This window comes from Pteronotus mesoamericanus, unplaced genomic scaffold, assembly GCF_021234165.1.
Source record: "Pteronotus mesoamericanus isolate MK-2021 breed Mesoamerican mustached bat unplaced genomic scaffold, CSHL_Meso_final contig_20, whole genome shotgun sequence".
In the NCBI taxonomy this organism is placed as follows: Eukaryota; Metazoa; Chordata; class Mammalia; order Chiroptera; family Mormoopidae; genus Pteronotus; species Pteronotus mesoamericanus.
Window position 1 is genome coordinate 85,543,824 of NW_026555085.1, and position 12,647 is coordinate 85,556,470.

Sequence of the window (12,647 nt, forward strand, 5' to 3'; positions counted from 1 at the left end):
TACCACACCAGGGGTTAATCCTACTGCCCCTACTCCCTAAATACGTCCTGTTGTATTTTCCTGACTGCCTTTCCACCCCTCTCATTGGCTTAACTCATTTCGAGGTAACTGCAGACTCTTCTTCCCGTCCTCCCAGCAGCCAGTCCCTTGCTCTGCAGTTTATTTGCCTCCCTATCGCTACATCTGCATTTTTAAAGCAAAAGCATTACACTTCGAATCGTTTCTTAGTTCCCACTCACAGCTTTCAAAGCAGGGGGAAAAGGAGATTTCCAATGAGATTTCTGCTTTTCTCCCCCTTTCCTTAAACAACCATCCCAGGGCCTCCATGCGTGAACGACTTGAAGTGACTGAAACACGGGGTGCTCTCTAAAGATTTGGGGCCTCAGCTGGCCACCCCGGTCGCTCCCAAGTTCAGCCTAAGGGTTCTTCATTGGGGAAGCTTTCCTGGTCCACCCTTTCCCACCCACTCCCGAGTCAGATGGCCCTTTGCTGCTTGGGCCCCAGTGCGCCCCCTTCCCTTTTCTCAGAGGATAGCAGTTTAGCACAAGAAAGGAAAGGAAAGGGAAGGAAGGGAAGATTTTATAAAAGGGTTTTGGATTCAAGATGTTTTGAGTCCAACTCTCTTTGGTTTGGGAAGTAACTTATCCTCTCTGGGCTAGGTTTCTTCGTGTGTATAATGGGGATCTTAACCCCTGTGCACACACACGAGAGAGAGAATGCTGCATACGTGTTGGGCAGAATCAGTCTAATCACAGGTAGCACTTCGGCCAAGCACCGAGAGTGGTACCGAGAGTGGCCCAGAGGGGCTGATCATTAAATAGGTAAAGGACAGAGCAGGGGGTGGGACGGGGAGGACAGCGGAGAGGCCCCTCCCCGCTGGCTGCCCGCCGTGATCAGACGCTTCTTAGGGCCGAGCCCTGCCAACGCCCGGCAGCAAGCCAACTCAGGACATCCGCCTCCACCTTTCCGCGAAGGCTCCCTGCCCCAGGGGCCGTTCTCTGTGGCTCGGTCTGGCGAGCGCCATTCCTGCCCCTAACCCCGAGCCCACCGTCGCCGCCGCCGCGCGCGCGGAGCGCACCTGACCCGGAGAGCGGACGGGGCGGGGCGACGGGACTGACGTGGCCCGCGGCTTGGAGCGGGCGTGATTCATCAGCCGCCGCACCGGGGCCGGATGCTGGCGAGCGCTGCGGCCGCCTAGGCGCATAGGGCCAGGCAGCAGCGGCGGCGGCTTTCACCGTCCGGCCTCGCGCGCTTCTCTCGCTGTCGGCTGCCGAGCCCCTGCGAAGGTCAAGATGGAAGAGATCTTGAGGAAGCTGCAGAAGGAAGCGTCCGGGAGCAAGTACAAAGCCATCAAAGAGAGCTGCACCTGGGCCCTGGGTAAGCGCACGGAGCGGGGCGCGGGGCGCCAGGCACCTGCTGGCGGGTCGGGCACCCCTGCTGGCCGCCCCCGGAGGGCCGCGCGGGCTGAGGCTGAAACGGCCCTGTGCGTTGGGGGCTTTTGCTGAGCATCTGTTATGCATGCATTTCGCGCAATTGCGAGAGTTGCCTCCGTGAACTCCTGTGTGATACGAGAATCTTGGTTCAGGTGTTGACAGACGCCCACCACCCCTCTGGTCCGCGTATCTTCTCGCAAACCTTAGTGGGGAACCTCTGTCCTCCACGCCGGGCGGGTCCCTTCTCCAGATCCCTAGCACAGTGGACCGTGGTCAGCCGTCTCTGAGGGAGACAGGACCACAAGCCGGTGCGAATCCAGGGGCCCAGTTCTGAATCGCCTGTTGGGGAGACGGAAGTTGGACCATCAACCCTGATCTCGACACACTGTCGAGTGTAACCAGGAAGGGATGGCTGTTTAATTTGATTTTCCTGATAGAGGCCAGCTTGTTAAGTATCAGCTTTCATTTTTATTGTACATGAAAAATAACATACGGGTGGGATTGTGTTGCCTCTGCAATTCTATTGTGGTCTGCCCTTCAGACAGGTGGGATGGAGATTTGTGAGCTGTGCAGGTATTGAAATAAGTTCCAGGTAGCAAATTGGTGTTTCCCATCAGACTCAGGCTGCAGAGCAACCTCGGAGAAAGGGGAAACACATTGCAATCAGGCAGTGATGTGGGCAATCAAGATTGGATGGGAATGCAAAGAGATCAGGAACGTACTTCAGGTGACAGCGATGCTTTTGTAAAAGGAAAGGCCAAGGAGAAACCGGGGCAGCTCTGTGGGCCCTGGGCTTTGCCCAAGTCTGCATGCGATGCCTCATTTGCCACTCAAAACATAAAATTGAAATCCTTTCTCTCTCAACCTAAAAATAATCAGTGCTTGTCACATTATACTGTGATACAGCCTGAAAAGAGAGAGAAGTGTAGAATTCTTACGGTGTTTTAGATGACTCTGTTAATATTTAAGACTGAATTCACATATGTTTAGGGCTGTGTGTACAGACAATCATAGTGACATGTTTTTTGTTTTGTTTTGTTTTTTTTACAGCTGCATATTTTCACTTTATTTTCTAGAATATTATCTAGGAAGTTGATCTTGTAGGCAGAACCAGAACTTGACCATTTGTTTAAAGAAAAACGGACCAAATACATGTGTGAGCAGCAAGGCTCTTAAAGCCACAGTACTGTTTTTGTATTGCCATTGTCGTTCAGAAGAGTGATTCAGAACTAGATCTCCAAACGCCTGTACTGAAAGGTCACAGATGGCTGGGTAACATAATAAAGCAGGGCCCGACTGCACGCTAAACATGTCATTCCTTGTAGTCATTATTATTTTGCTGTAAGTTAAGCAGATTTTGATAAAAGGGAAGAGAAGAGTATTCTAGTATTTTTAATGTTTGAACTTTGATGTTCAGCATCCTGCTAATTTAAACAGCAGTGTTGCTGAGTTTTGGTCCTTGGAGCTACCTGGCAAGACCAGAGCTGAGGCAGGTAGCTTGTGTAAGTCAAGAGCCTAGAGTCCAGCCTGACTAAAAAGTAGAGAGATTTTCTTTCTCTAGTTAGCAAGATGAGATGTGTGTATATGAAAGGGTTAAATAACAGCGCAGGGCATTCATTGTGTAGGCTGGAAGGAGTAAACTGGGAAAACAGATCAAAGAAGTGGGGTAGACTTTGAGGTTAAGGGGGTGGGGGACAGGAAGAGGGGGTGAGCTGGTGGGACTTTTGAAGTAGATTTGATTTGAAGAATGGATAAGCTCTGGGAACCTTCTTTTCCTTAGGTATTTATTTAGTATACATTTATTTATTAAGACCTCCCCTGTCCTGGGCAGTGATATATAAGGATAAATAAAATACTTCCGTGTAGAATGTTTTTAGAAGGCCATATTAGGGGGAGAATGCAGCATAAACAAAAGCATGGAGCTACGGTTTTCTGTTCTTTTTCCTACTCCAGTCCATGTTCCACTGTTCCATCTCTTTTTTAAAATAAATTTTATTTTGATTTACATGTATTTTTAGAGAGAGGGAAAAGGAGGGCCAAAGAGAGGGAGAGAAAAAGAAACATTAATGAGAGAGAGAAACATTGATCGGTTGCCTCTGATATGGACCCCCACCCGGACCAAACCCTCAACCCAGGCGTGTACCCTGAGTGGGAATGAACTTTTGCTTTGCAGGAGGGCGCCCAGCCAACTGAGCCACACCAGTCAGGGCCATCTTTTTTTTTTTTTTTTTTTTAAATTATAAAATACTTTTCACTCTTCAGCCCTATAATTTCTTTACAGATTAAAATATAAGTTCCTTAAGAACTCTCTTCAGAATCTGGCCCCAGCCTCCTTTCTTATTGTTCCCCCGCCAAGGGTTCAACAGTCTACAGGAAGCTGCAACACTTTCTTGAACACACCGTGCACTGCACACTCCTCTGTCATTGCTCATGCTAGTGCTTCTGCCAGGAATTCCCTTTCCCTCCTCCCAAGACCCAGCTCACACAGGGCATTCCCTGAGCTCCTCAGCTGAATCAGTTGGTCGTCTGGGGTCAGAGCCCTGCCCTCACGACTTTTCTGAAGTACCTGCTCCTTTGGATTATAGTCAGTTATGTGCACAGCTACCATTCCAGGGGCAAGATAATTGAGAAATACATTGTGTTCAAGAAACCAAACCAAAACAAAAAAACCTAATTCAAACTGACTTAAGCAACACAGAATTTATTCACTCTGTTAACTAAATATCCCTTGGAAGGCTGAAGGTTCGGTTTGGTTCAGGAATTAGACACCATTTCAAGGACCTTGCTCTGCTCTTTTTGAGGTATCTGATGTGCTCTGTGTGAGTCTCTAAAGCTTCAGGCTCACAGATCATCACATTAGACCATTTCATGAAAAAGGGATATCAGCACACTTGGACCATCTAAGGAAACAAGGATCATCTTCCACTTCCAAGGGGTGTCCAACCTTTTGAGGTCTCTGGGCCACGCTGGAAGAAGAAGCGTTGCCTTGGGCCACGCTGGAAGAAGAAGCGTTGCCTTGGGCCACACATTAAATACATCACAACATATAATCACACAAAAAAATCTCATAATGTTTTAAGTAAATAAACAATTTTGTGTTGGGCCACATTCATAGCTATCCTGAGCCGCATGCAGCGCGCGGGCCACAGGTTGGACACTCCTGTGTCTTAGACCATCTGAAGGGAAAGCGGCCATCTCTCCCTTGGACCATTATAAGGGACAGGGGTCATAACTTTTAGACTGTCACAGGAGAGAGGAGTCACCTCCCACTAAAACCATTGCAGGAGAATGGGGCCGTCTCTCACTCAGCCCATCATGGGACCCCCTCAAGGGAGCAGAGCTCCTCCAGCCCCTCCTGCCTGACCCTTGGTTTCACTTGATCTCTGCTGGTGCCACTGAGTTGTATGTGTGTCCTTGGACCAGCCCTCTAGTGAAGGCCTGTAATGGGCTAACTGGCCTAGACCTGGGCTACAAGGCTCAGTGAAATCCCAGGGTCAGGAAAGCATGGGATCCTCAAAACAAAAGTAGGTGCCACTTCCGAAGGTGGGGAGTGCATGCTGGTCAACCAGAACGACAAATGGCAACAGTGTGGATGTGAGCTTCATGAGAACAGGGACTATTGCTTATGGTTCTTTGTAGTTTCTATACCTACAGTGTGAGAGGCAGGTGTTCAATAAATAAATCAACAGGTTGATGACTTGAGGTTTAAGTGATATTCATCTTTTTCTACTTATAAGACTTATATGTGTTCATTTTAGAATACTGAAAAATATTTGAACAGTGTAAATGAAAAATTAAAATCACCTATAATCTCACAACCCAGCAATAATACCATATTTTGGAGTATTTTCCTTCTGCAAAGTGTGGTATCATATATGCTGGATTGCCATTTGTATTTTAACTATTTTAACTTTAGCACTTTTTTTAATGTTGTTAATACTTCTCTGAGAATTGGTATTTTTAATAGTGGCATAATAACTGGGAAGGCATATATATGTATCCTCTATTTTGAGCTACCTGGTTTGTTAGATTCTGGAGGCTTGTGAGCTGGGAACGGTAGAGTGAAATAGAATGGCACAGTAGAACTAGAAGGTACTATGCCTTCATTTTAGATGTTTTTTACACTTGTATCAGGGACTTATGAAGAATGAACTGGAAAAATGGAGGCGAGGAGAAAGTTAAGAGACTAGAACACCAAGTAGCAGAAGAAGGATAGTCTATCTACCCACCACTCTCCCTTCCATCTTCCCTCCCAGTTTTCCTTCCAGGCACAGTTTCTGTTCCCTTTACAACCAAACTTCTAAGAGTGTCCGCAGCAAATGTGTCCACATCCTTTACTCACTCTTCAGCTCTCTCCAATCTGACTTTCTCCTCCTTCCTTCTACTGACTCTCAGAGAAGAATACACAGACCTCAATCGAGCACACCATCCCCACACCCACCTTACAGGTCTTCTTGGCCATGAGCATACCAGACACCCGCTTTACCTTGGCCTGCATGACCGTGCCCTGCCAGCCTATCGTACCTCTGGAGCTGCTCTCTTCTTTGCCAGTTCCAGCTCCTTTTCCCAGCTGAATGAAGTGTTTGAGTTTCGCAAGAGTTAGCCCTGAGCGCTTTTTTCTTACTCCCAGCCCAGCTGGAGCTGAACATGTCCATAACCTCAGGATCAGTTTGGTTTCTGAGAATGTGATGCTCAGGTTTGTATCACCAGCCCACACCTGCGCTCTCAGCTCCAAACCCCAATGCAGCTACCTACTCAGCATCTCTACCTGAATGGATGGGCTCACTCTGGCTGCTCTGTGACTTCCATTTCTCTCTTCCTCTTCTTCTGACTCTTTTAGCATTTGTAGAGTTGGGCACGGGGCACTGTTGGAATTTTTGAATTGTGTATAAATCCTTCTGATGGGGAAAATCATGACAATTTGTTTGTTGGGTGCCCGAACCTCCCTGTGGGGAAGTGTCAGGTTGTCCTGGATGCTGGCCCCGCCGTGCTGACCACAGGGCTGTGCTGACCCACATGGCCTTGGAGCTCTTCACTGCCCCTGAAGCTCAGGACTTCGTTTTCTTGTTCTCCTGTCTCATCTTAAGGACTGACCTCAGGCCTTGCTCTGCCTCCCTTGGCCTAGCGGCCACAGCAGCGTGGATCTGACTGGTTCCATCTTTCTGTTTTGTGGATTGCTTTGCTTGCACCAGTGTTTTGCCCGGTTGACCACAACAGGCCCAGGCGCTACCATGATATTTTGGCTGTTCTTGCTGCTGAGTCTTAGGGAGACATCTCGTGTCCATTGTTCCCTCTGTCCTCTGAGCAGGGTTGGGAGAGATGGTCCTCCTCCCCCCGTGAAAATGGCTCAGATCAACAGGGCTTGCTACCTCTAAGCAGTGAAGAGAGGAGTCAATGCAGTTTGAGCTGCAAAACTGGTGACAAATTAGAACTATGGAAATAGAAGAGTTTTTTGTTTTTTTCTTGGAAGAGAATAGTGACCTTTTCATTATCTCCACAATTGGAGACATCAATAGTGTGAGGAATCCACAACAATAGTAAAGTACTGAACATCCAAGTTGAATTAATGAGATTTGGGGAGAGCTTCCCATAATCTAATTATGGTGTGATTTAAAAAAGTTTAATCCACCATGTCATAAATGTGTGCAAGAATAATGAGATGTCACATAAAATACTTTGTGAACTTGAAAGTCCCTCACATATAAACTATTTAAGGGTATTGAAACCATAGTTTCAAGGAAAGAATTTTTCTTTCTCTGTTTTTATTGTAAGAATATATTTTAGTCAGTTGTAACTAGATCAAATTGAAATTCTGGTTTAGGTTAGGAATTTAACTATTCATTCTGTGTCTCCATAGGGAAATACGTCCTAATTTTTAACCTTCCCCAGAGAAGTCTCTGAGGCTATCAGGGGAGAAGTATTTTTAAGTATGAATGATTTACAATCAGAGAATTGAGAATTGACTACTTTATAATTATAGAAATTTATGTTTTTTAAAAAGATTTTATTTATTTTTAGAGAGAAGGGAAGGGAGGGAGAGAGGGAAGCATCAATGTGTGAGTGCCTCTAGCATGCCCCCTACTGGGGACCTGGCCCACAACCCAGGCATGTGCCCTGACTGGGAATTGAACTGGCAACACTTTGGTTTGCAGGCCAGCACTCAATCCACTGAGCCACACGAGGCAGGGCATTTATTGAAATTTCTGGGGGAAAAAAGAAACTAACAGTAAAATTATGTACAATGCAGATTCTAACTTTGTACGTATTTGTTTTTGACCTTGTGATTTTCCTTTTCCAGAAACCCTGGGCAGTGTGGATACCATTGTCAAGATCCCGCCACACTTGCTGAGGTAAGGAGACTGGAGGTGTCCAACAGTGGGAGAAAAATTGCCCACTGTCTTTTCCTGAAAGCCCAGATAACCTCGTTGGTTTGTAGCATGATACTTGCTGACGGATGGCTTTTTTGCATACGTGAACTGGGATAGTTTATGAGGTTGGCATGGTAGGAACCTGATTGCACTGATTTCTGCCTGTCTGTGGAGTAAGGGGAGTCTGTGAGCCAAAGGAACCAGCTGTGGAAGTCAGGGATGAAAGGGTAATGGTCAAGGGGAGAAATGACTATCACCTAAGTGAGGATGTGGACAATGGACAGGGTCTTCTACTGTGGATTAAGGCATGGCGCCCCCTTTGGGAGGGGGATGCGGTCCTACGTGTGTGGTATGGACTCAGTCTCTCACCGGCTCCATGGCTGGGCACACCAAACTTTGCAGCCACACGCAGCAGCCCTGAGACAGTGGACGCATTCCCCTGCCTTCCTCACTGCCCTCATTTTTTCATTCCCCCTCGTCGCGAGAAATGCATGCCCTCTGTGGAAAAGAAAGAACAAATAAGAAAACGGTCCATATTTACACCACCTAAGGATAACCACTGGAAATAGTTTAATAACTTTTGTAACAGACTTTTTTTCTACCTACACACATCTTTACAAATTAATGTGAAATTTTATTTATAAGTTTGTTTCCTCTGTGTGTGTGTGTGTTTTTAAGTCAACATTATATGGAGAATACTTTCTAATGTCAAATGTAAATATATGTTCTTCAAATTAAAATATTACATATTCTTCCATTATATGGCTGCTATCCCATAATTGTATAGTAGCTTTCTTATTATTGGACATTTGGATTGTTTCCAGATTTTCTTTGAGATTATTAAAAATATTGATTTTGCAGTCTTTTGTTGAGTATAATTTCAATACTGTCAGGACACTTATTAGTTTTTTCTCCTCTTTTCACGTAGATTGAACAAGAATTATGTTTCTGTCTTTTTAAAAAATTGATCACTTCTTGTGTAGATCTGAGATCTGCTACAGGCTGATATGTTGTAAGGGAATTCATGTGTTAATCACTTTGCACTTTGGTGTGCATAATGCTTCTGAAGGGACAGCCTGTGTGGCAGCAACATCCTTGCCTAGAGCGGGAGAGTGCCGGCTGGATGAGGTCCCTGCACGCAGGAGAATGCGGAGACTCTCCAGGGCTCACAAAGCGTGGGTAGTTTCGGGAAATGATTCCTGGTCCTCAGCTTCTGTAGGGACCAAAAGGACTTGGCCACATCTTCTTTCCCATTCTCACCGCTTACAGCCACCCTTCCCTGCTTGATAAAGAGAGGCACAGCTGCCAACCACCTCTTCCTGAACCCACAGCGTGTTGTCCTGGACTGCAAAACCCTCTTCCCACCAACAAAGGGCTGTGAAAATACCGGTGTCTCTGTTGGTAAAGGGGATGGACATAATGGCCAGGGCACATGTCTTTTTGTAGGTTAGATTTTACTTCTTGACCTTCAGCAAAATTGAAGGAGGACTTAATCTGGTTGTAAGATCATAGGTAAAAAGACTTTTTGATAAGTCTCCATTTAGTCCTTACTTATGCAAACAAGGTGTCTTACTGCTTACATATGTAAAAGTGAAAAAAAAAGTATGGAATTGATGGTAAACCCTGCTTTATGATAGCAATAAGGAATACTCGCCCATAGGTATATGAACTAATTGAGGAGAACAATAAACTAGCTCTACCCGTTTCTTTAGAGATGCATTTCCAATTAAGTTGTACTTTCCATGTTAACTACATTAAGATTCTTATAAGTAATTATTAATGTCGTTTGGATCAGTTGTGAGTGTTAGTAAGATAGCTCAAACCAGAAGAAAAGTGAACACTTTTAGCCCTGTGGCCACAGGAAATTTTTAAAAAATCACTCTATACACATTGTTGTTGTAGAAATATAATGGGAAGATTAATGAAAGCCTCTCAAACATTAAAATATAATATTGAGAGAAAATTCTGTGGGGAAGTGAAATGGAAATATGAGTTTCAAGAAAAAAAGATAACCATGCGGCCTCTTTTTATTGTTAACAGGGGGCTCGTTCATGTATTTTTTTGATGAATGAAGGTAGTTTTAAAATGGGTGTGGTATTTAGATTTCATTACACACATTTAAATGAGTGATATGTTTTAATTAAAATTTTTAATAATTTCAAGATGCCGGAATTATAGCCTCTGCAATAATTAAAATTATAATTAAAAATTTAAATGTTAATTTAAAATGTGTGAAAACCAGAATTCTAAAATTTTCTTAGAGGCTACAAAAGCAAAAATGTTTGATGCTACTGCTTTATAGCTTGGTTCCCAGCTGAGCCTTGGTGAACCTACATGAGTCTCCTGGTCCCCTGGCTGGGGATGGTCATCAAAAGACAACTGGCATTTTCAAAGCCTTGGTGTGTGTGGCCCGATGAGTTGGATAAAATACAGTGTTAACGGGCCTAAGGACATATGTTTTGTCCTGTTTAGATGTTTAGCTTTATTTCTATCCATGGTTTTGAGGTGTACACAGGAGCCAGCTAGCTACCTTTTTTTTTTTTAAATCTCACCTGAGGATATTTTATTACTGATTTTTTGAGAGAGAGAGAGAGAGAGAAAGAAAGGGAGAGAGAGAGAGAAACATTGACGTGAGAGAGAAACATTTATCGGTTGCCTCCCATATGCACCCTGACTGTGGATCAAACCCTCAGCCGAGGTATGTGCCCTGACCAGAATCAAACCCACAGCCTTTTGGTGCACGGGAGGGCACTCCGACTGCGCCATCTGGCCAGGGCACCAGCTAGCTATAGGAGAGGGTCACAGATGGGTGGGAAGGATGCGGATGAGGAACTGTGGATAAATGAATGTAGGTGTCTTTACTTACCTTCACCGTTAGTGGAGATATAATTCAGAGTTTTTATTCTATGATAAAGAGCAGGTGATTCCATTGTTGTATACGGAGGAACATGCATTATTGTATTTCAGCTGTGCAGTGAGGTCCGTCAAGCATTCTTTTTCAGAGAATGGAATCTTATGAACGAAACTACAGATGTGAGCCTTGTACTCAGAGATTTTGTATTCTCAGGGAGGAGAATGAAGACACACACAGCTGGAAAACACTGTTATAAGTTTGCGGGTATAAATTTATTGTAGAATTTTATCCATATATGGAAATTTCAGTTTGACCATGATATAGTTGGGAGCCTTTTAAAAACTCATTTAGGGTATGGGAATAAGCCATAATTAAAAGAAAAAAAGAGTTATTGAATCAGTAATGGTCTGATTTACTATTTTACTTTATTATGAGGGAAGTGGTATAATGAGAAAGTATATAGTAATGGGCTATTTTACCTCTTGCAAATCAGTCCTTTACCTTTGATTCATCTTTCAGGTACTTAAAAAAATTTTTTTTAATTGGTTTTAGAGAGAAAGAGTAGGGGAGAGAAAGAGATTGTTTGTGCCCTGACCTGGGATTGAACCTGCAAATTTGGAATATCGGGACGATGCTCCAACCAACTGAGCTACCCAGCCAAGGCTTCCCAGTACTTTTAAACCCAGAGAGAACTTACTCTGTCCAGTCATGTTTTTTTAAATTAAATTTATTGGACAGACATTATGTTTAATATTCCAACTTATTTGAACATCTGCTCAAAAAAATCTAGTCACGAGAAAGAATTTGGATGTGTTAAATATTTAAAATTTTTTTCTTCAATTATGTTTAGTATATGAGAAATAACCCAGGTTCATAAACTATTTCTTATATTCTCCTGATTTTATATTTAGATTGTTTCCATTTCCATTGTGTAATCATCTAGATGTGATTATTTACAGATTTTGTTGTTGTTGCAGGTTTTGGAAAGGGATATAGGGAATAATTCAAATCACACATACTTTTGTTCTGCTGTTTTTCTTAGTTTTTTTCTCTTGCCATGGATTTGACTACTTTTCATGTTCAATTAACATTCTGCTAAATAATTACTGATACTGTTTTAATCGGTTGTGTCCATTATTAGTGATAGCTCAAGTCAGAAGAAAATTGAAACCTGAGAGACCTATGGTTATAGCATCTTCTCTTTTTCTTTTACCATCAACTGCTCTGAGGACTTTGTACAAACCAAAGTCCAGATGTCACAGGAATAATTTTAGTGACTCTGGCATCAGGTCTCCAGCATGCATGGAGCATTATAGAGGAGAAACTCAGGATCAAACATTTAGAGGGAATTAAAGAGTGGTCAGGCACAGCTGGTTTCTGCCCCAGGCCTTTTCACTGAGTCAGCGGCCACCCTCCTTGCTGGAACAGTGAGCTGCTTTAGCAACAGGTATGTAGTTCAGACCATGCCGGTAAGGTTTGGTGTCTGTGTCAGGGCTGGAGGAAGGCCCAAGGAACCTGTCCTGTGGAAATTGCTAGTCGACAGTTGTATGCACATCTTTCCACGTGCCAGCCCTTAGTCTTGCTTTAGATTTTGGACTGAGTTTTAAGAATCTGTATCTTCCTCCATGAGGAGCCTATACCCTCAATGCTATTACTCCTTTTTTTTTTCCCTTCTCTTTTAACTTTAGGTGTTCAGGGGGTTGAATAAAACCTGCGAATGAGTGGGCCATAGCAATGTTCCTACACTCCAGAGTATACTTGTTATGAGTCCTCTTCTTCCTGCGTGCGAAAGCTTAGACCAAAGCAACAGGTCTGGAGGAGCTGGGTTAGCAAACCAACGCTCCCCTGCATGAGGGGCTTCCAAATGCTCGGGGGACCTTGCCCAAGCTGCTGTCTTCTTCAAGATTGTCTACTGTGTGTCTCATAGCATGCAACCTTTCTCCCTTTCTCGTCCTACTTATCCTTGAAGACTGGGCTGCGATGAATAGAAGT

At 44.1% G+C, this 12,647-nt stretch overlaps 1 protein-coding gene across 1 annotated transcript in view; it reads left to right on the forward strand.

The window, feature by feature from the left end:
* The first annotated feature begins 1,248 nt into the window (after nucleotides 1–1,248).
* ARFGEF3 (ARFGEF family member 3) overlaps nucleotides 1,249–12,647 on the forward strand; it is a 160,253-nt gene continuing 148,854 nt past the window's right edge. The window contains exons 1-2 of the mRNA XM_054570026.1: nucleotides 1,249–1,377; nucleotides 7,732–7,783. Coding sequence (XP_054426001.1) covers nucleotides 1,293–1,377; nucleotides 7,732–7,783 — 137 coding nt within the window. The 5' untranslated portion in view covers nucleotides 1,249–1,292. The remainder of the gene's footprint in view (nucleotides 1,378–7,731; nucleotides 7,784–12,647) is intronic.